Raw genomic sequence first — 24,510 nt, 5'->3', positions numbered from 1 at the left:
TGACGGCTCAGCAATGTCTGCTGTGACCCCAGCAAAGGAGGGGTGAAGCAGAGGGGGCTGTTCCCAACACTGCCTCTCACTGCTGAAGTTATAAAACATTGAATTATTTAAGTCTCCATGTAAAAGAAGTCTGGATGATGTGGATGCCTACTGGGTTGGGTCCAGCCTCTAGACAGAAGGGGTTTCCTTCGTTTTCTAGGGCTTTTGACTCAGGGCTGTAATTAAGTGTGGTGGAAGGAGGCAGCAGTCAGTGAGCAGGGACATGGCAGCAGCAAGTGAAATGGGCTTTCCCCAGCAAGGGGGACAGGAGATGCTCCCTGAGATTAGAGGGGGCTTAGGGCAGCAAAACCTTCGTAAGAAGATGCTGACAAGCTGACCTATGAAACTCTGAATGGAGCTGTGAGGCGGCTGGAATATTTGGTCCTTATTGAGGAGTGATTTTCCTGCCAGGCTTTTCATGAATGACTTCCATAGTGAAACAGATTAAGTAAGTCCTTTATTCATTACGTACGGCTGATATAAAATACATGAAGTACTGGGCATCACAAAATAGATTGTAAGACCAGTTGATTTCATTTAACATGTTTACGTACTATTATACTGCAACTAGGAATGCTCATAAGTAGCAAGTTTCATTAAGCAAAGATATGCATATAAATAGAGTTCATTCATCCATGTCTTAGGCTTTGGAATTGCATGCATTTCTACATCATATTTCGAGAAGTCTCTTGCTAGAAATCATCAAGAAAAAAAAGCTAAATATACTTTCAAAATGAAAGAGAAAAATTTTATATTAAAAATTAATGAGCATACTTAATAATTAACGTTGTAGTCAGAACAGACACCGTACATATTTAGAGGAAAGGCATCTTATTATTCATATGCAAATATTTGATCTGTAACTGTATTTTCAGTGCATACATGTTTATTAAATGTCCTGCTGCCAGGATATTAAATCAGAATCGATCACTGTGTGAGCACTGCTTGTAGCCGTGCCATCATTCGGTTTCAGAGTTAACTACAGTTCAGTGGAGAACTTTATTATGTGGAAGGGCAGTTCAGGTCATGATTGCAGTCAGGTTGTCCAGGGCAAAACATACCCAACCATGATCAAAAATGCTCTGGAATCCTTTATCCTGTAAATTAATACAAATATTATTTCATATTTCTGGTTTATTGCTGAATGAATGCAGTAGAAATTTTGTACCTACTCTGTGATTGGTTTATGTTATATTAGTGCCTTTAGGCTCCATGTTGCATGACAATGGTTTTTTCCATCAAACCTGACACACTTACTCACATCTGGTGGTCATTAGTTCGTTGATTTTCAACCCCATTACAGAACAAGGTGGAAAATGTTATCAACAAGTAATCTGTTACCAAAAATACTTCTTGAAGATGCATTATTGAACCCTTACAAGAACTGTTATTTTAGCGATTTTTGTCCTTACTTTAAATATGTTCATATCCATTTGCAAGTTCAGTTTATATCTGTTAATCATAATACTGTTTTCCACTTGTATATACGTATTTATTGTTTACAACGATCCAGATTTTATATCTATTTAATATTAAAACAGTATAGGTTGGTTTCAGTAGCAGCACTGTGTATTGGCTCATGGAATGCAGCTATTGTAAATCAGCATGAACAGAAAATTGCTAGGCTGAAAGTTGGGAGATTCTGGTATTGTTACCATGGTATTAACTCAGTAGTAACATACCAGTATGAGGTACTCATGAATATTTGAATTCATTGTAAAAGATGAAGTATGAATGGTAACAGTCAATGAAATGCAGCCTGCTCTGGGAGCTCTTATGTTTCCATTTCTCAATTAAGAGCCTACGTAGAAAAATAATTACAAGAAAATACAAAGATCTGTCATCTGTTTGGGGAGATACACTGCAATTCGATGACAAATCAGTACACAATCGTAGCCCTGTACTGGATCTATCCAACTGGTCACCTGTTAAAAATATAGCATTTATTTCCTGTGGAAGATAATTACATCCTATCTTATTCGGATGGAATTTCCCCCCTGTTTTTCCATTCCACTTTGAAGCCCTCCATTTGTTTTGGTGTAATTATTAGTCATTTATACATGATGAAAGTTTCTCTGTCTTCAGGAATCTTCTGTTACGGGCACAAAGGTAAACTGAGATTCTGCAAGATATTTCTGAAACCTGATTACTGGCTAGTTTGGGGTGATTTGGTATTAGCTTCCTGTGATGTGAGGAGGTGAGTGAAGAAGGACATATATTTTTAATCATGTTTTTTCAGAATAGCAACCCCTTTAACTTCTTTCTTTGTATACAAATTAGTATAGAGAAGTGAACAATGTGCCATGGATGGCAGGGAGCTATGTGCATGGCTAAAGGGTTAAATGATTTAATTTACACTAAGCAACCAAACATAATGGACACTTTGGAAAGCCTGTGTCATTTTTCCAGCTTTATTTCTTGTATCTTTGAGTGCTGCAGAAGCAGCTTCACTATTGGTGAAGGCCTGGCCAGAGGTAGAATTGTCAGTCCTCCACAGGGGCAAATCCCTGAAGACCAAATGCGTCACGTCATCCACACTGGTTTTGGAGGCATGGTTGCCACAGTGGTTCCTGAACGAGCTGTACTTCCAGCCCGATCCTTGTGCCTTCTATAGAGTGTGCCACTGTGGCATAAACCACCAGCTTTTATGGGTGTGAATTACCACGATTCCTGCCCTGCCATGAGTGGGTGTCTCCTGCCATTGCCTCCCGTGGCTCCCACCACCATTCAATGACCACAGTCCTGCTCAGCAGCCACTGTGACCATTCTCCTCTACATTGTGCTCCCAAAAAGTGAAATTCAGTTGGCACAGAACAAAAAGCCAAACAAAACAACCGCTGACATAAAGGAGAGATTTAATGTTCCCACAGTTCTCCCTAGTGTATGGCATTCTCTGTGCCTCCTTCTCTATGCAAACCCTAGGAAGGAGCAATTTCTAGGGAAAAAGATCATCAGAGAATTTCCCATATCCTCTGCATCTCTCCTTGGATTTCACTTCAGAGAGGGGAGAAATCTTAAGTGGTTGTAAATCTTCTCGTAATCAAATACAGCAATTAGAGATCTTTTGCATGTTATACTTTTTTCTTCCCAGTTTATTTTTGTGATACCATATTGACAGGAGGAATCTTGACATCTAACGTGAATTCTGACCTTGTGTTGTGAGAAGGTAATTATAGCTGTTTTCACAACATCATGCCAGAAGTCTCTATTCATATTGCTTAATAAGTTCTCAGCATTTGGCTCTTGCAAACTTATAGCAGTAAATGTGAAGATTTGCTTCTACATTATCTTTACTTATATGCATTCTTCAGGTAGCAATTTCCCAGCTTGGTCTGATACCCGACTCATTTTTCAGGCCAGAGAGATTTTATTTGGGAGGATTTCAGCTTTCAAGTGGAGAAGTCTGGCAGCCAGGGTGGCCGTAATGAGTGTTTTATCTTGGGTGAGAGGGTCTGAAATTCCACTCTCGGTTACACTTCTGCAGCTCCACTGGAGTCATGGGATCACAGGTACCTAACAGCCAGATCCTGTGCGGCAAATCTTAATTTGATTCCTTCAGGTTCCTTGCTGCATCTTTAACTCCTTCTTTAGCTTACATGGTTTTGTGGCAGCAAGCAAGGCTGAATAAAGATTATCCTCAGGGTTGTGGGGCTTTGCCAGCACCTTCAAACAGCTGGGACCAAGTTTGTCTTTAATACAAAATGCTGCATAAGAAATTCTTTAGTTCCCAAACACTCCCATGAATGTAGACACTGTCCATGGCATGGGGCAGCCTTGTGGGTCGTCTCTCTGATACCTCATTCAAATGTTAGGGCAATGCAGTGAAGGTACTAAAATGTTTTGTATTGTTGCTGCTTTAACAGTGTCCCTTAGTCCAGGTCTTCAAAGTTATGCTACTGGATTGCAGGTGTATTTATATACTTAAGAGATGAAATCAGCCTAGGCAAGATCCAGTACTGTACAAAATAGTGTTTGGTTTCAAGAGTTTAAGTGTGATTCACATGCTGGGTGGTTTGCACTGTCTTCAGAATTTAAAGCTGTCTATCTTCCCCTTTGCAAAAAGTCTTAACAGTTTTCTGGGAAGTTTTTCTGCTGATTTTGGATGCAGGGAAAGTCAAAGGAGAGTGCTGGCTATCAGCCTTTTAGTAATCTTTGTTGTTCCTCAGTGCCTCAGAGGAGAATCCATGGTTACCTTTCCTTGCAGTTTTTGTATGGCAATACTGTGAGAAAGCTGAAGTAGGTAGTGTGGTTGCACCCTGGTGAAGGTCAGTGTAACACTGGAGGTTTAGAACATTTTATTCTCTTTCAGTAGTGCTGTGCCGTGTTCTTATTTTGATCTTTGGAGTGAAAGTGGGTCCTCAGAACTGCAACACAATTTTCTTTTGATTGTTGTGGACCTGAGATAACTTTTTCATGTCTGATTGAGTGATAAACGATTATTTGCTCATAAAATTCCTCCTTAAAATTAGTACTCCTTAGTTTTGTTCTGGTGCAGATGTCCCAGCACAGTCTTTTCCATCAATCTTCAACTTTCTCTGTCTCTTCAGCATGACATTCTCGAGCATCTCCCATATAAGAAAGTTGGGGCTGTTCAGCCTGGAGAAGAGAAGGCTGCGTGGAGACCTCCTAGCAGCCTTCCAGTATCTGAAAGGGGGCTGTAAGGATGCTGCAGATGGACTCTTCATTAGGGACTGTAGTGACAGGACAAGGGGTAACGGGTTAAAACTTAAACAGGGGAAGGTTAGATTGGATATAAGGAAGAAGTTCTTTACTGTAAGGGTGGTGAGGTACTGGAATGGGTTGCCCAGGGAAGTTGTGAATGCTCCATCCCTGGTGGTGTTCAAGGCCAGGTTGGACAGAGCCTTGGGTGACATGGTTTAGTGTGAGGTGTCCCTGCCCATGGCAGAGGGGTTGGAACTAGATAATCTTAAGGTCCTTTCCAACCCTAACTGTTCTATGATTCTATGATCAGCATGAAAGCCCTCATCTGCCTCTGTTGAACCAGCAGGCATCTCTGTTGGTGTCCCCGTGCCTGGCAGCGGTTGTGTAGAGATGGTCACCTCTGTTTCCTCCCAGCCTGTGGCTCCTTCCAGGCCCCTCAGGCTCACAGCATTCAGGGAGCTGGCAGGGACCACATAAGCGGTGCAGTGGATGGTGCAGAAGCTGCGCTTCACTGCTGTGAAGGTTTTTCAGAGCATGATTGGTGCAAAGGCTAGAAAAGCCTATCATTTTCTCCTTTTATGATCTTCACCACTCAGCTATGTACTGTGAGACATAGCTTCTCATAAATCTTACCCTCAGTGCTTTGAAGTTTCCCCATATGACCACTCTACCCATGCCAAAACGCAATGAACCCCCGATGTTGTCTCATGAGCTGACTTAATATCTAAACATATAAGGAACCCATACAACCTATTCTTCGCAATTAGCCATGGGTAATAAGTCTTCCATTGGCTATTGGGCAGTACATATTGCATTTGAAAAGCACAGCAGTCGATGGTGATGTTTACTTTCTCTCCTTTTAATGTTGTGCCCATTTTATGTCATGAATTCCTGAAAACAAGTATTAGTTTTGGATATTCAGAGTAAGAGGTATCACTGGCAAAATTCTCTTTGGGTTTGTTTTATACTCCCAGAGAACTATGGCTTCAGATCATTACAAGATGTACTTATATAAAATACTTTTTCATCTAAGGATCACTGTGGACTCTGCAGAAATTACTAACAGCAAAGGAAGCCTCTGGGACACCTTTTTGATCAAGAGGGTGCTGTCGCCTTCACCAAAGGGATGGGCAGCTGGGGCACAGCATCTTCATCAGTTCCTGGTCACGTAAAAGCAGTCAGTGGCAAGTCCAGCAGGGCTGGGCAATGGCCCAGGCAGCTCCTCTTTGCCATTCCTGGGCTGCCCACAGCTGGAAACCTGGGTGAGATTCCCATGAAGGACATCTCTTTCCTGACACAGGCTCTCAGCAGAAGCCTGCATGCTCACTGGCCCATTATGTTTAACTCAGAGATTTATGGTGCATGTTAAAAGGGGTCCTTGCTTGTTTTTGTGGCAAGGCTCACTGCTAAATGCATGCAGGGATGGGGCCAGCACACCACAACCTTACAGCTGGGCACAAGTGATGCTGAATTGGACCTGAGGTTATGGCCCAGATAGCACAATTGTGTGACTGCTTGCTCCAGAAGATAGCTGAAACAGTAAAAACAGTTATATTTTTATATAATACAGTCAAAAGCTGAAGTCTATTAAACTTTTAAATACTGCCATGTTTCTGAAGATTATATTTGTCACAGGTGATGAATCTGGAAATCTGGTGTTTATATCAGATTCACAGAGGTCTGCCACTTGTACAGGTGGATTATTATGTGGAGTATGTGTCCTTCAGCTAATCTTCAACCTATGCTCACTTGTCAGGATGAAAAAAGCCTTTTCTAATGGGATTACTTTGGTGTATTTGTTGACAGTTTAGTTCTCAAATAGTGTAAATGGCCTGCAGCCTTCACATCAATCTGCTGTGCCTCTTCCTAAACCCAGGCAAGAGTTTTATCGCATTTCTCTCATCCTGATGTGCACAAACCTGCTACAGTTTAAAGTTGAAAGTTTTCTCAGTCTTGTATGAACCCTCCCTTGCCCACGCCCCGAGATGCTGCATATGGATGATCTCTGATTCAGCTGAACTGCTGCAAGTGCCTGGGGTTCGGATGCCTCTTCCGGAGCCTCACATCTTATCCTCCTTGCCCGTGGGAATGCTTGCACTGATCAAAGTCCTTTGCTGTCATGTGGAAGCCTAGCTACAGACTTAATGTTGTGTTAGTTCTTTTTCATTAGCTTTAGAACAGTCTGGCAGGACTTCTGTTCTTACTGGGTGCTCCCGCAGTGGAGGTGTGATGGGTGCTTTGTAAAAGCAAGCAGCAGATCACACACCAGCGTAATTGCTCATCCCCAGCTTCAGAACTTACCTTAGTAATTCGTCTCCAATATACTTATAAATTCAGCTCTTCCAAACAGTTCAGGGTCTGGGAAGTCCTCCTGACTGCAGCTTATCTTCTTTTGCTTCTCCTGAAGATGGCTGGGTGCCTGGCCTGTTCTTCTCTTCATTTAGCCACTCCCCACAAAGTTTCTCACTGGTGATTTTACACTTTCTCTCCCATTATTGATAATTTTAAGTAGCATGTAGCTAAAATTCAGTATCCAAAGAACTTGGGCAGTAACCTGTTTGAGGATGTTTCCATGTTTACGCTTTTACAAATGCTTGCATTTTTACACCTCCTTGCTATTAACACCAGTGATGTCTGTTAGATTATGTTACAATATGGAGAGACGGTAAGTTCTTAATTGTGGTACGGTATGAAGTCAAGGAGCTTGCAGACATGAGGGGCCTGCAAGCACACGCTGTGATGTGTAGCACTGCAGCTGTTGAACCAGTGCTGTGTCAGCTCTTCTTAATGTAGGTGTTTAATATTGAGCCCAAATGGCCACGTATAATCAATCATAGGATGGTTTGGGTTGGAGGAGACCATTAAAGGCCGTTTAGCCCAACCACCCTGCCATGGCTAACGTTGGCTTCAGTCTTTTTCCTTGAAGTCAAATACCATTAAATCCATGATGTGAAAATAACACATTTGACCCTGAAGCTGTGCCAAGGAAAGCTCGTGTTTGCTGCCAGTCAGCTGGCTTTACGTGAGCAAGGCAAGCTGCTAACCTGGCATGGGTACCTGCCTGCTTCTGGCCCTGGCCTCTCCTCACGTCTCGGAAAGAAAATGTCCTGTTACTCACCATATCAGCTAGTGGTGTTCAAGGGGAGAGGGACGTGCTGAGCACCTCAAGTGTCTCGTTGGCATCCTGGTTAGCAACAGAAGTGCCTAAATTGAAGTTTCCCTTTGTTCTAGCATAGGTGAAATCTCCTTTGCTGTCTTTAGCCTGTTGTACCTCTATTTTTTCTTTAAGAACCTTGCTCCATCAATTAAGCTCTTGACTTGTACTGCTGGCATTATACTGATGTATTTTCTGTTACCCCACCTAATGGGAGTCACAGTTCTCCCAGCCTTTTTGAAGAGCTTTGTTGTAATGCATTTGCTTATCTTCATTGCTGTAACTAAAAGAAAGTGGAAAGTGGAGCACGATTACCCAAAGTGAAGCTATTTGATATTATAATTTTCTAGGTACATGTAAAACCCCTCCCAGTGCCATAGCTGAATTCCCACACACTTTCATAATTGTGAGCGTATATATGCATTGCAGAACACTGATCTGAGAGAACCTACATACACTGAGCTTTGTTTCAATTTAAATATTTATATAGCAGTTTATTAAACAGTGGCCAACTTCTCTGTAAACTGTAGTTTACAATTATGATTTTATTAATTTAGGCAGGTTAAACCTTCTGTAACATATTAGTTGGGGTTTATTTTCTCATAGTTTAATGTCAGAAGTGTTAGCAGGGGTAAAATTTTAAGCCACACAAATGCATTCTAATGCACCCAAACATACATTTTCTGAGTGTCAAAATAGCCCATATATTAGACTACACATTAAATGTTTGGGGTTTTTTTTTTTGCCCATGGTTAGGTGTCTTGGTTGTTTTTTTCTCAATGAAAACAAATCAGATAAGGAAGAAGGAGAAGAAAAAGGAGGAGAAAAAACGCAACAACTTGCCTTTAAGTTATTTGTGAGGAAGATAAAATCATGAGATTGTATTTATTTTTTCCACTATGCCTCATGTTCTGGAAAGCCCCTCACCTCAGCTGTGAATAATATTCACAGCAGATCAGAGCTGAAAGCTAAAACATGAAATTCCAGGGAGAATGGAAATAAATATTTCAGATCTTCCAAAACAATAAAGAAGTTCATCTTCCAAGGAACAAGTTAACAGGGCTCCTTTTCTCCTGGCTATAAATGCAACTGTGAAGCCCCCTTAGAATTCAGTAAGACTGAATATTTGGCTTCTGTATATTTTTATAATTCCCAAGTTAGACGTTCTTATTTTCATCAGTAGATAAACAACAGGAAAGCAGCAGGAAGGGCAGTTGGGTGCAGAGGTGAGGGAATCAGGATGATGTCCTGTTAGGGAGGAAAAAGTATTAAGTAGTTTTCTTGTGTGTCTGTTCTTTGTGTTATCATGATTGGAAGCTTTGACAGTTGAGCACCAGACTGAGGCACTTGGCCTTGAACAACAAGATAATTACAGTTCTGCAATACAGTTGTGCAGGGCATGGTGGGAACCACAATTTCATTGTTGCTGCAAATGCTCTTTTGTTTAGAGCATCATGGTTCAGTGCCTGCATCCCAGCCGTCGCTGCTCTGGGGCAGGTTTTGTTCCGTACCCACCCTGAGCGGTGCCCCCGAATTGCAGCTTCCCAAGCAGTTCTCAGCCCAAATTTTCAGTTTCTCAAAATTGAAGTAAAGATACTTTACTTCAGGCTGTCTCTCAAATTCTCCACAGTGAAGCATATGAGAGCCATTATACAGCATTTTCAAATACTGTAATTAACCCCCCTACTTTAATGAGATAGAGCCATGCACATTCAAGGGGTCAATGCACTGATGTGCCTATTATAAGAAATGTTATTATGAAGATGAGTGCCTTATATTAATAATTAACACAATCTAGATGATATGATAAAGCATATTCATTCTAACAAAATGGTAATAAATGACTTTAAAATTAAACCGTATTTTACAGACAAGCTAAATTTTAATCTCCTGAACTGCTGTAAGAAGAGTTAAGTACAAGCTGTGGAAGCTGGCGGGATTCATTTTTGATAAGTGTTTAAAAATACCATCCTAAAAAAGTAACTTTTGAATTTCTACCTATTGTGGAGATTTAAAAATACACTGGGTTTGAGAGTTTCTGTGCAAGATGAATGTCACATTACAAAGCCATTTTCAGGAGTCATTAAGAAATAAGGTCAGCTTCCCTGATTAAGTTGCTTTTTGTTTAAAATTTATGTCCCTGACCAGTGTATAAAATACTTCTGAGGCTACCAAAACCTAAGGTTATGGGGATTATTTCTTTAACCCAAATCATTTTAATTTTACAAGCCAAGGGGCATTTTTGATTTTTCAGAATTAGCCTTTAATGTGTAACAATGGAAATTCGATGAGCATCAGATTGGTTTTGCCAGTTCTATCCACTCTGTCAAGCAAAACCTCTGAGCTCTACAATCCAAAATACAGTCATACAGTGTTTCTAACTTGCTTTTAACACAATACTTCTCATACAAAATGAAAACAGAAAGCTGTAAAATCCTAGCTTCCTAAGATGTAATTCCAATAGCAGATTAAGCATTTTTTTCAGTTGTTTTATTAATATTTGATGGCTTCTCTTCAATTATTCTCACTAATTGGCCATTATGCTGCTTTCCACCAGAGCTTCTGGGACCACTTAGGACGTTAAGGGACATGATTTGGTTTGAGGTCTGCCTGTTTCTGAATGCCATCATTTTTACCATAGTGTTGGACTGTGCAGCAGTTGTGAGAGTGAGGTTTTCCTGTGAAAACCTCTGATTTATAGAAAACATGAAATGCAGGTTCTCACCAGTCTTCCTTTAATGGAGGTGTGCAGTTAGCTGCTTGTGCAGTTAATCCCTGCTGGGGGCAAGGGCAGATGGTTTCTCCTGTGCTTTGTCTCTTGTGAACTGAAGCATCAAGTCTGTAACTGCTACATGGAGAAAATTAAACAGGATCTTAGTGAAGTAAGGATTGGACTCTCCTAAAGAACACAGTGATGTTTGCCATTGAAAAGGAGACCCTGATCTCCTTTTCTGCATCTTCCTGAGCACTTTTCTATCTTCCTCTCTTTCCGAGGTCGGTTATTTGCAGATATGTTCCCTTTTTCAACTGCACTGAGGTGTAAACTTGATCAAAAATACAGTGCTAGACCTTTCCCCATAGCTACCAGTATGGGAAGTGGGAGTTGCAGCCCTTTGCTACCCTCCTTTGTGGAAAGCAGCTTAGGGAAAGTGAGCAGGAAGCCTGGCAGTACCTAAAAGCATGTCTGATTTTCCAGCTCCAGAGTTCCTGTGACAAAAGAAGTTATTGCAGACACACCCCTGGCCTTGCTTACTTTCCTCATTCATGTAAATAGCTTAATGTGTTTTGAAAAGCCCAGTGGGAGGCCCAGTGGAACAGGGCCTTGGGGAATTAATGGTGCCAGTGGTGGCATCCAGTGCCCAATGAAAACTGCAACTTTGAGTGGTGGAATAGTCCTTTTTGTCATCTCAGCAGAGGCACACCGAGTCTGTGAGTGCCTTTTCCTTTCTCACTGCTGCCCACAGAAGGAAGTGAGAACAAGGCACAGCAGCTGGTTCCCAAGCAGAAGTCCTTGCAGGTGCGCAGGGATGTAAATATGGACAAGACTCCAAAGGCTGTCCCGAAGGCAGTGTGTCGTGCTCTGTCCTTCAGTTCACTCCATGTATCCCTCCTCAAGTAACACTACTGGAGATGAATCCAGGGGCATACAGGGTGAGAATACAAGATATAATATCAGATGTATATGCAGTAAAGGTAGGGTATGATCATTTATCTTAAATGGAGGGAGGGATAGTCCTCTGTAAATGAGTATATTATGCAGAGCTGTGTTTTGTTCTTACACCTCCAGCTTTCTCATTGGTTTTAAGGTGGGATTTTTAGGAAGAGATTTATTCCAAGTAAGACATAATGCAGTTTTATCTTTGACATCTATGGTAATGTTTTCCCCCTGCTAAATACATCCAGAGATAAAGCTTAGGCTTTTGAAAGGCATTGCTTCATCACCATATCTTACCCCAAATCAGTGCAATTTGCATTATGATAAATTGTCTTACATACAAACCATAGAGCTCAATATAAACTGGGAATTTTGGTGCATTTCTTTTTTCTCTTGTGTAGATTTGTGCTGTGTATAGTCTTGGATGAGAGACAGAACCTAAAAAGATCTCTAGAGCTTCACCTTAGAGGTTAAAGGCAGAGGTGTTGTGAGGGCACTGTCCATTATAACAAATGGTTCAATAATTTACAGGGTTTAGAGTTGTAAAATCAGCCAAGATTAAGACATTAAGAAATCACCTACTGGAGCTCACAGAACAGAAGTTGTTGGGTAGCTGTGGCAGGGTGCAGACATGGATGTTTTCTTTCTAATTCTCCTCCAGCACGTCTAAAACATTCAAAACCAGTGCTTTTCCTCAGGATGGGGGGTAATCACGTCTGCTGCCATGGGAGCAGGCAGTGGGGAGAAGCCAGGCACGCTGTGTGCACCTCTGCCCACATCCCTGAGCCGAGAGAGCAGTGCACAGGTTTCACTCAGGGACAGCTCTGCATGGGTTTGCCATTGAGCACACACCCCAGCTCTGCCAGACAACCTGCTGGGGATTCTTTGGTGTATTGGCACTAATCCGTGGGCTGTAAAATCCTGGTTTTCATCTTTTCTTTCCCAAACCTCAAGGTGGGCTTTGAAATGGAGTGTTTTCTTAAACTGAGAATGTTTCACTGTGGTGTCTGCCTCCTTGCTCATCAGAGCGCTGTATAGAAAGAAATCACAATGCTTGTGGTGAGCGTTGGTAGCACTTCTGGTGTTCACACCACTCCTGCTTCTGGACAGTGAAAAGTGAGCCGTCTGCTGTAGACAGAGTAGAAGCTTTAGTATCTGAGTATTTTTAATCCTCAGTAAATATATGGGGAAGAGAACGCAGCTACTAAAGACTCAGTCGTGACTTTTGTCTATGCTCTGTTCCTGCCAGCACTGGTGGAAGTTGCGTAGGAAAACAAGGTCCAATGACCATTCATACTGAGCCTATATCATCTTCAGAACATGCTCATAATTTCTGAAATCCACAGCTTAATTCATTTCTCCAACAGATGTGTCCCAAATATCACTAATCCTCCTCAGTATTCTTTTTTTTTTTCCCCTAATTATTCCTTCTCATTTAAATGCAAAACCAAAAAAGCCCCAAATTCCAAATCATCCATCCATCCATTCACCCATCCCCCCATCCCTGCAGGGTGTGTTTTGTTTTGTTTTGTGGCCAGGGAAGGGGAGGAAGTGGGGAGAGGAAGAGCATCTTTGCTCAGGCTGGCACTGGGCATAGGATCTCGGGCCTCATTTTGGATGGATGAGGGGCCCAGTTACCATTTCAGTGGCTGCTCTGCGTGTGCGGTACATCAGTGGACACAGCCCAAAGCTGCTTGAGAGATGCAGACCTGAGCTTTCCGTGCTCTTGTTTTTGTGCAATACAGTTTAGCTTGGTTGCTAGTGGTAAAGGATCAGGAGGTGGGATGGGGTCCTGGCCTCTCCTTTGCCTATCTGGCCAGGGGAGTTTTTCATTGTGGTCCTCCTCCTGGGTGCTTGCAGGACCACAAAGCAGCTGGGGTGCAGATGCTGTCCCCAAGGATCCCAGCGGGAAGAAGAGCTGGGAAGGGCTGAGTAGCATCTTCCTGTTGGGAGTGAGGATGGGACCTCCCTCAGAGCAGTTGGTTTCAGTTGAGGTTTTGGGGACTGGAATTTGACCACACAGAGCTTTCACTTGCCTTGCAGCCAGCACATGCCGCCCACAGCTTCAGAGGCAAAAAAGAAGAAAGTAAAAAGCTTCCCATGTTCATTATGTTGGAGTATCTCATGATTGAAGATCTCATGACCTTTATTTAGCCCAGTCTCATGATTTTTGGAAATCTGGTTTGTGAGTTATCAGGAATGCCTGGGGGAACTTTGGGGAAGAAGGCACAGGAAAGGGAAAAGGGTGATGGTAAAGGAGAAGGTTGATATATATAGGCAAGAGAGCACTGGTAATTTTGCATCCTCTCTTCCCACCAGCTCAGAGTTTAGAACTTATTCCTACAGAAAAATTAAACCAGATCTTGAGATAAAACAGTGATATCCTGAGTAGCTGAGTATAGGATCATTTTCTGTCGCCACAGAGAGTTACTTGACAAGATATAGAGAGATGAGATATAGATGATACAGATATAGGAATGGTTTTGCTGTTTTTTTTCTTAGTGTTTTAATTTCAGGTTACTCTTGCAAATACATCTTGTTAAATCTGGAGCTCTTAGCAACTTAAATTATGAAGGACAGCTGTCATTACGAGTCAGCAGGATTTAGTCCTAAACAGTGTGATTTTGTGTGCTTATGTATGTATTTACGTACTATTTTATTATATCCTGTTTCTCACAATATGTCTTTATAGCACAGAAAGCAGCAAAGTGAGCAGAAAGCAAAGAGGAGGAGGAGTACCCCAAAGTGGACCTTAAGCTGATGTTTCTCCCTGTAAGAGGGTTGAGGCTCTTTCTGATTCTCCTAGATCAGTCCCAATTTTAAAAACATAAATGAAAAGGTAAAAGGAAAGACCAAGGTATGTTTTCAAATTTGAACTTTGACTAGCAGCACAGAGCCCTCAGAAAGTGGTGACCATCAGTGTCAGTGCTGAGTCTAACGAGTGCATCTGCATGGCCCCTTTGAAATGGCAGTAGGGATTTGGCCATTGATTTCTAAGGGACACAGATTTTACCTCTGTGCACCAGTGGCTTATAACTTTTGTTTGGCCCAGCATCTTCTTCAGTCAGAATGACCTGGTTGTTCTTTCTGGGGAACTCCTCTCAAAGTTCTGTCATAAAACCATTAGATTTGTGTTTGTGTGTTGCTTCACTGGTAAAAGGTGTTTACTGAGAGATAAGGCTGACTTCTCGCAGTAGGTTCTGAGGGCAGGCTCATGCACCGCAGAGCCGCTGAAGTCATGAATTTCCCTTTCTGGGCAAAATCCAATATTCATTTTTATTATTTAACTTGAGCCTAAATTTCAGGCAAATCTTCCTGCACTGTATCTGTGCATAGTCACTTGAGAGAGGTGAGTATCTACTGAAGGTGTTGATCCAGTTCACCTGTGTAAAGCATGAGCCACTCACACAGGGTTAAAGCTGTGTTTCCATAACAGTTAGACTTAAGACCATTCCTTCATCCTTTCTTCTGGGTGTATGGTCCTGCCTTCTTCCCTTGCACCTGCTGTGCTATTCATCCCATCAACCCTGGGAGGGACCTAATCAGAAGATCGCTAACAGTACAATAAAGAAATGAGTGGTGATTTGCTATCTTAGCTCCACAAATCAGTCAACTGCAGGATCACATGAATGCCAGCACAAGGGAGGGAGAAGAAAGTGCAACACATTCTGGGAATTAAGAAACTATGGTAACTCCTGCTCAGCCTAAACTATGGTGAAACCACCCCTACAGTAGGTGTGTTGGATCCCAACCTCTTTATCTCTTGTCCCAGCAGAGATTTCCATGCTGATTCTGGGGCTAATTTGTTTTTAACAACCTTCTTATTACTTAGTGCACTGATTGCTTTAGTGCTGGTTGTCATTTAAGGTTAGTAGCAGTTTAGTTACTAGAGGAAAAGGAGGATTGATTTTCCCATAATGTGCAAGATAGCAAATACAGTTTTAATGATAGTTGGTTCTTTATTAGAGCAAGGGGTCAGTGGGAATTCTTTGAAGAATGTAGTTGCCCTATTTCTTGTTGTTTCTCCTTTCCACTTTAAAGTACATTGTTATAGGCTGGCTGCTTAAATCAGCTCCTTAAAATGCTTGCTATTACGGTGAAGCAACCTCAAACATGGAGAAGATTAATATGTATCTAGAGCAAATGGCAGGATGGAGGATGGGAGAGAAGAATCTGTTCAAGTTAAACAATTACAGACACTGAGTGAAAAATTAACATGTCATGGGAAACCGGAAAAAAAGAAACAAGAACATCAGTGCAAGTCTGCTGCTTCATGTAAATATCTATTTTATGTAGCGTTTAAGTTGAAACATTTGGAGAATAGTACCAATTTTTGAGGACTAGTCTCTAAACAGGGAGATTGTGGAAAACACATTGCAGAAAACTGAAGTGTAGAGTAATTCTGTATTTATTCCAATGCTGTCATACTGTTTCCAGCAAGCTTCCCAATGTTATATATTGTCTGTTGTTGTAAGGTCAAACAACTCACCAGCAAAACCACAGGCAAATTTCTGCCAAAGACTGGCTCATTGATGCACATCAATGTGCTGTTGGAAACTCATCATGTTTGGCTCACAAAGTGTTTCCAATAATAAGTTTATTTTTTTCATTTTTCATATATATTATTTTTATTTCTTTCCACTTTTTTTGTCACCATTTATTGTTTATTCATTAAACTCTTCCATTACTTTATTTGGAATAGGTCAGAGGAAGACCAGATCTAGCCAGGATTTTGCTTTGCCTGCTCTTGTTACATTGCACCTGATATCATGGTGTCCTCGCTACTTAAAGTTAATAAGAGAAATGTTATTATTAACATCCTTATAAAGTTAGTCCTTAAACTGAAGAAGAGTTGTATTAGAGACAGGATGGTTGTGAGTAGGAAGCAATGTTGAAAGCAGCTATCATGTTGTGTGTTGGAACTGGATGATCTTACAGTCATTTCTAACCCTAACCATTCTATGATTCTATGATCTCAAGGGCTTTAAAACCAGGAAGCATCACATAAAGGGCTGGGTAAAAGCCACAGGGCTGGTAGTTTTAAGAGTCATCAGTATTGATTGAGAGCCTGTAAGATCAGCTACTGTTCTGTAACAGTAAACCCTTTGCTGACTAGGGGCAGAAGGTTTTCAAAGCCCAGGAATCTGCCAGCAGATAACAGGCAGCTGTGGCCTGTGTTATCTGACAGTGCATGCTTAAGATTTAGCAGCTAGAAGGACTGAGGTTCACCTCTGCTGCTTGGATTTCACAGAGTTGTAATACGCTACTAGTTTTTTAAGTGATTCCTAAAATTATAGCCAGTGAAAAATCAAATCATAGTCACCAAGGAAATGCCGCAGGGAGCGAAGGGAGTTTCACAGGCTGCGTGAAGGGGTGAGCCATGCCGGCATTGCCAGCGTCCAGCAGACCAACCCCAGGCTGTGTGTGACAGCTTATCACCCCAGCTCCTCCAGACCCCTCGCTGCCCAGCAGCTCTCCCTCCTGTACTATTTTTTTCCTCCTGGAAAACAAGTCATTCCCTCTGACAGCATGTCCCCACCTTCTGACATCTAGCTGCAAGCAGGCACACAGCGCTTTTCATCCCAGACTGGAGGATGCACGTCCCTTCCTTTTCAGCTCCTCAAGGAGCTCTTCCCTTAGGGCCTTCTGACTCCAGCTCCAGCCAGCAACCAGCTTGTCCTTCAGCTCCATGCAGGCTTCAGTTCAGACACTGAGGACGCTTTTCAGGACATGCCTCAAGGCTCCTGCAGGGCAGTGCTGTGGGCCCGTGATGTGTGCAGGATGAGGTGGCTGCCCTTGGAAGTGACAAACCCAAGTGCAACACAAAGGTTCTGTTGCCAATCCTGATCAAAGCAGCACTTCCAATACTTGCTCAGATGGCTACTCCATAAAGCTCAAAATGCCCTTTTCCTAAATAATTCCAGGCGTTTTTGGAAAAAAGGATAATTAAGAAGTTATCAAGTTTCTTGGTAGACCTTTGTTCCTTGAAGCACAGTTGATGGAGCTACTGTAGAGATTTCAAAACCACTGTTTTAATGTATTTTTGTAAATATACATAAAATATGAAAATTTAACATCAAAGAATATGCTTCAAGTACAGTTCTCATTTACATTGCAGACTAAAGAGGATTCAGAATAATTTTAGTAACTGGGACATCAATGATGCTACAGCTGAATGAATATAGGACAAAGGATCTTATTCAGAGTTGTACCTCATTCTTTCAAATTACTTCTTTAAACATCATAATGAAAAGCAGTAATAAACATAATTCAATAGAGCTTTTCTGTAAGCTTTCTTTTTCTTAAATAGTTTTATGTCTGTATAGGTATCTAAATATCACAGAATTGAAACAGAACCATCAGTGACTTCCAGCTTAGGCTTTTGTATTTTGCCTCCATATTACCATGGCATTTCCACAGCATGCTACAGTGCCAGGAATCTCTCCCTTTAGTTCACTCCTTTGTTTCCCTGTGTATTCAAGCCTGGGTGTTATTTGCTTTTGCCAAATATATCATTCTGTTTTCAGAGAGCCTTCAAGATTACATTCCTGTCTGAGTTGAATGTTACTTCACAGAATATCCTACAACTTTTTTTAAAGCAACAAACCTGTACTTTGTCTTGCTTATAGGGATTATATGGAATATCATTCAAATGGAATGTTATTCCATTTTTTTGAGAGTTTTGGTACATGTCTGTTAAGGTATTGGCTATGCTTATGCAGCAGATCATCAAGAAGTGCTTTCTGTAGCGTCCTCTTAGAGCATCTGATGTGTGTGTGTGCTTTTCCTGGCATATCCAGTACATTGAGGGAATTTTCTGTCTTTATTCATACAGTTTCTCCCAAAAGAAACACTCTCTAGAGCATTTTAAAGTATCAAGGAAGATGTATTCATGTAATCTTGCCTGATACAGCTGATAAAGTTCATCTTAATATGTTAAAGTGTTCTTTACACTTGAGTGCTGAATCAGAAAAGCTCTAAGGACAGGTTTGAAGTTTAACTGCCTGTATGGTTTATTACTTCCAAGGCTTGGGATTGCACTCCCTCTAGGATGACTGGAAAGATTTATTTCGTAATTTGTTAACTGAGAATTATTATTATAGAGAGATGTGTTCAGCTCCCCTAAGCTTTGTGTTGTACCCTTTCTAAATATACTGAAATACTCCTGTGTATTGTTTGCGAGGATATACCCACAAATGCATTCATTGGGAGGCAGTTATATGATGGCTCTACCCATCAGGTGGAGCACAGAGCAGGGCCAGAGGTTCGTTCTCCAGAGCTGAATCTGCCTAGGTGAGGCGTCATGCATTGTATGGCTCCATGATCATGGCAGTCTTGTATTTTGCCAGCATACATTTTGCCTGCCTGAAAGGCAATGTGATGCTGGTGCAAGAGCAGAAAGCCAGCGAACTGGAGAGCCGAAGCAGTGGGGCTGTCCACCTCACCTTGTCTCAGGGATTGCTACCCTGGGGCAGTGGCTAAACCAGCTTCAAAACACCGCAGTTTACAGCCTGGCATAGAAAAGAGGTGCAAATCCAGGTCTGCATGAGGCAGTAGTGCTGCCTGCAGCCGGCTTTGCCGTGGGAAACTGTGGGACAGTGACTGGATCAAACTTTGCTGCTTTAATTTGCCTTTGTTTGTGAGTCACTGCCCACACCTCCTGCTCCTTTTACTTTCCTCCAGGAACGCATTTGCACGGCTTTAACTGTGCTTGAATTAATGCAATTGTAGAATCTGGTAGTGAATAGCCATGCAAATACCGAACTGTTGGAAATGTATTCCTTCAGCAGGCTGTGTCGAGTAGTTTTGCTCTACATTTATTTGTCAGACGTTGTTACTGGGCAAAATCCAACTGTATATGCCATCCTCACTTTCTCTGAACAGTTTTATGTGTGGGATCTGAACACGCTTTATACCTGAGGAAGACAAAACATAAATGTTAACAAATTAACTCACATAGAGGGTTTAGCTTTCTGTGCAATGATTAATTCAGCAGCTGCTTGTGTCCCAGCTGCAGCAGATTTTTTAAGGTGAGCATCCTCTATACATTACTTAATTGTGATTCACTCTCAGATTTGGGGCAAACACAGGAAAAGTTACAGTGTACATACTAAGCAAGGCACCTCAGTCTTTGGTATTGCATTTAACACATCTTAACACAGACTTGGAAGTTGAATAAAGGTGAAACATTTGGGGGGAAAACAGCCTCAGCAAGCATCATGCAGAATCTGTAACTTCTATGGAATTACTGTGCCTATCTCTAAAGGGTTCATAAAATGGCTGTCACTGCAGGATGCCAGCATGGGAAAAAGTGGAAGTAATCCATATGTCGTCTGCATCCTGCTCCTTCTTTCTATGAACACTTTGAGAGCATTGTCATGAGCTCAGCCATGCTGTGCTGCCTCCATGGGCAGCAAAGCACAATTCCACTCAAGACGAAGTGCAAACATTTCCCTGTTTATCTGCTTACACAATTTCCAACCCATAGTGAAATGCCAGAACAATTTACACACACATATTGCTTGAGACGGAGCATGCAAGGTTTTAACTGGTGTTGCTACCTCCTCCCATATAGATCTGTCACCAGCTTTATCACTCAGTCTGGTAGCAGGCAAGGAATCTGAAAACCAAGGACAGTGTTGTTGGATATTTGCAAGAGGATTGCTCAGCAAATAATATCCCGCACCCCCGTGAAAATTCAGACTTGAAAGATGCTGCAGCATCCTTAACCCCTGCAGTTACAGCCTCAAACCTCAGTTGCGGAAGGGGCTAGGTGCAGAAGTTTGGAAGCAGCTTACCCTTTAGCAGAAACACTTGGGTATCTGAGTGTCACAAGTTGCTGCTGTCACCTTCCCTGACGTCTGCTTGTCCCCTTGCAGGAGAGTACTGCGAGGTGAATGCGCGCTCCGGCCGCTGTGCTCCGGGGGTGTGTAAGAATGGAGGAACCTGCGTGAACCTCCTGATCGGGGGCTTCAAGTGCGAGTGCCCCCCAGGCGAATACGAGCGGCCATACTGCGAGATGACCACCCGGAGCTTCCCTCCGCAGTCCTTCATCACCTTCAAGGGGCTGCGACAGCGCTTCCACTTCACCGTCTCCCTCATGTAAGTCCCAGTGGGGAAGGGCTTTGTGCCTGGTGGCTTCTCCATCTGAGCCTGGGGAGTGTTTGTTAAGTATTGTCACATATTACCCACAATTTCTTGGGGGATTTCTGATGGTGATTCCTGCAAATGGGGCACAGTTGATTTTGTGCCCTGCTGAGTATGCTTCCGACTCCTGACCTTCCTTTGCTGCAACACAGGGTAATGGCTCTGGGAGAGGAGCACCAGGACCTCCCTGGCCATCCCTCAGTAGCCCTCAGCTGAAGAGGCATGAGGGTAGGGGTAGGATTGCCACTTTTTATAGTTGAGCCTCCAGCCTTGGAGGCCGGCTGCAGAGCCAACCCATTTGTGATGCTTGTTTTAGAGAGCCCTTCCACTCTCCGCTTCCCAGCCTGTGAGAGGACCTGGTCTCATCAGACCACTGCTGAGCACAGGTTGGTCATCCTCAGATCCTTGCTCTCCGTTGGCTTGGGACAACCCCAACAGTCTCAGCTCCTCCCCTCACTCTCCCTGGCCTTCACACCAAGCTCCTGCTTCTGGTCCTATCCCAACTGCAGGCACGACCACCTCATCCCCATCCCATTTGCCTCAACATCCCCATGTTGGACAGTCTTCTCCTGAGCTGGCTGTCACTTTTCTATGGGGGCACTCAGGCAGGCAAGGGCAGCGATGATGGCAGCCACACTGCATAGACCAGGGCTCTCCTCCCCTGGCTCACACATCCCAGAGGAGAAGACTTCTGGGGTCAGGAGCAGGCCTTGCCTGCTGTGGAGCCAGAGCTGCAGCTGCACACACACCTCTTCTCTGGAGAGGGGGTGGGTTTTCAGCTTTCCCATGGTTTAGCCCGTAGGGATTGACCTTTGATTCTCCCTCACCATTGACTGTGAGTAAATAACACAAAATGTGTTAAACCCCAAAGGGCGAGGCCCGGGATTTGTTTATAGGGACAACAACAGGGGCAAGGACAGACCTGTTAGTGTGTCTGCCCAGAGAAAGTGCTCAGGGAGAACACCTCCAGGCATGTGTCTCACCCAGCACCAGTTACCTGGTGGTTTACATTGTCAGGAGCCAGGCAGCTTCTCCCCAGTTATCTTTCATTTGCCTTAATCTGAAATTCCATGGAATCTTGGCATTTTGGTTAAATCAGAAAGCACAGACACAGTTTGCACATGATCTGAGGTAAGGAGTTGCGCCTGTGTAGGTTGCTTTGGAGCATCAGATCTAAGCGCACAGGAGAGCTGAGGAGTGAAAGGCTTTGTCAGACATACAGTGAGTACAAACAAAGGAGCAGTCTGGGCTGGCTGCCAGCATGAATTACCTGCTCTGCTCCTGGCTTGTCCTCTCAGCTACGGCGTGTCATTTTTCAGGCTTTCAGGAAGTAATCCTTGACGTAGAGGGTGCTTCAGGCTGAAACGACTCAAGTGATCTGTGTAGGGGTTATTGAGAAACAGCAAACTGCTGTACAAGGCAGTGGTTTCTTCACTCTCCTTAAAACCAGGATGGCATATTTAGTCATGAGCTAAACACTCAGTGTGAGTATAAGAAGTCTGGAGCATCATGGGTGGCATGGTTTAGTGTGAGGTGTCCCTCCCCCTGGCAGGTGGTATGGAACTTGATGATCTTAAGGTCCTTTCCAACCCTAACTATTCTATGATTGTAGGATAATGGGATTCAGCCAAGATGGTCTGGAATAACGACACGTTTAGCTTTCCGTACCTGAAGTTCATTTTTATCTACACTTACTGTTTCTTTGGCTTTTATTATCCTTCAATGCAGGTGGAAAACATTATGTGAGGATAAACAGGAATTAGCAGTTTGACTAGATGATGCTTTGCCATTGCATGTATTGTGATTTGGGAACATTTGTAAAATGCCAGCGTCTAGATAACCTTAGCCTCAAGTGAATCCTGCAAAGAGCAGAATGTTTACGTTGTTCAGTGTCCTAACTAAAGTTATTTGTTTTCTTAGAAGTATTTAGGTTACTGACCAGGCATGTCTTTCTGCGTCCAACAGTGTACATCTTCCTTGCTTACTTCCAGCACTTGCTACTGCTTCTCTTCAAGAGACACTGTCAGTTGAGAGGTTTTCTCAATATTTCTTCAAAATTCTCATAGAAAGTGTATTTTGTTTCCTACGTCCTGAGATTAAAAATATCCCTCCTATTAAAAAAACTTTTTTTTTTCCCAGCTGGTGGTAACCAGGCCAGTTCAGAAGCAGTAGTGCTTTAGCTGTTAATACGATACAAAAGATGCTTTTGACTAGTGACAGACAATGGAACTGAGCACACACAGAGTAAAGAAATGTAAAACATGGCTTAATAGTTTAATAATTAAAATTATGGTAGAGAATTGTAACCATGTCAGAAAATGCAGTCAAACAGAACTAAGGTTCCTGTTGCTGCTAATCAAAGTTTCTGCCCACTAAAGAAGCATTCCTAATGTTATTCTCATTTCTTTTGCTCATATGTATTCTGGATAGATCTGATCAAAACGTTTTGATGAAGCAGTTATCCATGGAAAGATACTGTCTTGGGAAATGCAGGAAATATATTTCTTTGGATGATGTTTTATGGTGAAAGGTATAAACAAAATCAGTGTTTTGATAATATTGAGCTATTTCAACAGTATTGTCTTAATTCATTTAGTTTGCTTTTTAATTCTAGAATGTTATGTTAAATAAATTTAGAAATAAAGATGTATTTCAAAACTGATTAAAAGTAATTGGAACAGTCGTATGCTATTTTGATGGACTGCAGCTGATATTCTTTGGCATTTGTATTTTACTGGAAATACCAAAATTTTGACTTCTCTTTTTTTGAACCAGAATAATTCATTCTCCTTCAAAAATATAAAAAAATGTATGGAATAAAAGTCTGCATTTCAGTGTAGCTCACATTCAGGCTCCTGATTCAGAAAGGCCTCTACTCAATGTGATACACAACATACGTATGTCTGTCAAATAACTGCTGTTAAAAAATACTATTTGGTTTTTAAATTCTTTATTTCAAATCAAATATCAGACCTAAAATACTGCTTCCTTCACATTCCCTGAGTGCAGGTTTTGTTGCAACGCAGGAGAGTCTTGCTAGTAGACATGACATGACAGGCACAAGAATCATTTCTTCGGTCTGTGAAAGGAAGCTTTCATTACTTGTATTCAGCATTTCATTCATTTGTAGGAAAAGTGGGTTAATTTAAAACAGGAATATTTCCTGAAGTTCAAGATACAAAATCAAACTACACTGCCATTGGGAAAGACAAGAAATTCCCATGGTTTCTCTTTCTTTCTCTCTTTATATAGAATATTAATCTTTGTAAAACTGTTTATGTGAACTGTAATACAATTATTTTTGCATTTCTAAGTAGATAGAAGCTGTGTGTAAATACCCAAAGATAATGGGATTTAATTAAAAATGATAAAATACACAAAGCACACAGAAATTTGCAAAAGGAGCTCTGTGCTGACGAAAAACCTCAGGCTTTTTTAAATGTGGGGATGCCTCTTTTCCTGCAGGAAAGATGTGATACATCCCATATTAGAAGCATAAAAAATCAAACCAAAAAACACCCATCGGCACTCTGATTGAGTGGAATCATTTGAATGTGTATTTTCCTTCCTCCGATTGACTGACATGTTGATTGATGAACCCCAACCTTTCTTTTTCCCTTGCCTTCTATCAGGTCTTTTTAATCCGTTGGTGACTTTTTGTACACTGTAGCATTTAGATAGCAAGAAAGCAGCAATTATCCCCCTTTTGGTGTGAAAACGCTTTCTAGCTTTCAGACTGTTTGCAAAGTGTAGTCGGTGCTGCTGTTTGGTGAGCGTCGGATACTCACCCTGCATTGTGCTGCATGTTTTACTCCTTGTGAGGGTCAGCATCCACAGCAGATGTCTGCAGAGT

The 24,510-nt window shown here is 42.1% G+C and overlaps 1 protein-coding gene and 1 long non-coding RNA gene across 7 annotated transcripts in view; both read left to right on the top strand.

Moving 5' to 3' along the window:
* Positions 1–24,510, top strand: part of LOC133276571 (uncharacterized) — a 787,535-nt gene that overhangs the window by 484,830 nt on the left and 278,195 nt on the right. The window lies entirely within an intron of this gene.
* Positions 1–24,510, top strand: part of CELSR1 (cadherin EGF LAG seven-pass G-type receptor 1) — a 165,583-nt gene that overhangs the window by 70,134 nt on the left and 70,939 nt on the right. For all 6 annotated transcript variants that reach the window (XM_061467484.1, XM_061467483.1, XM_061467480.1 and 3 more), the window contains exon 3: positions 20,390–20,612. In XM_061467484.1, coding sequence (XP_061323468.1) covers positions 20,390–20,612 — 223 coding nt within the window. The remainder of the gene's footprint in view (positions 1–20,389; positions 20,613–24,510) is intronic.

The sequence above is a fragment of the Pezoporus flaviventris genome, unplaced genomic scaffold (genome assembly GCF_033815535.1).
Source record: "Pezoporus flaviventris isolate CSIRO_AGI_PZ_B2104156 unplaced genomic scaffold, CSIRO_AGI_Pfla_v1 ptg000045l, whole genome shotgun sequence".
NCBI lineage: Eukaryota > Metazoa > Chordata > Aves > Psittaciformes > Psittacidae > Pezoporus > Pezoporus flaviventris.
Note: the sequence above shows the minus strand (reverse complement) of the source record. Positions and strands in the feature narration are given on the sequence as shown.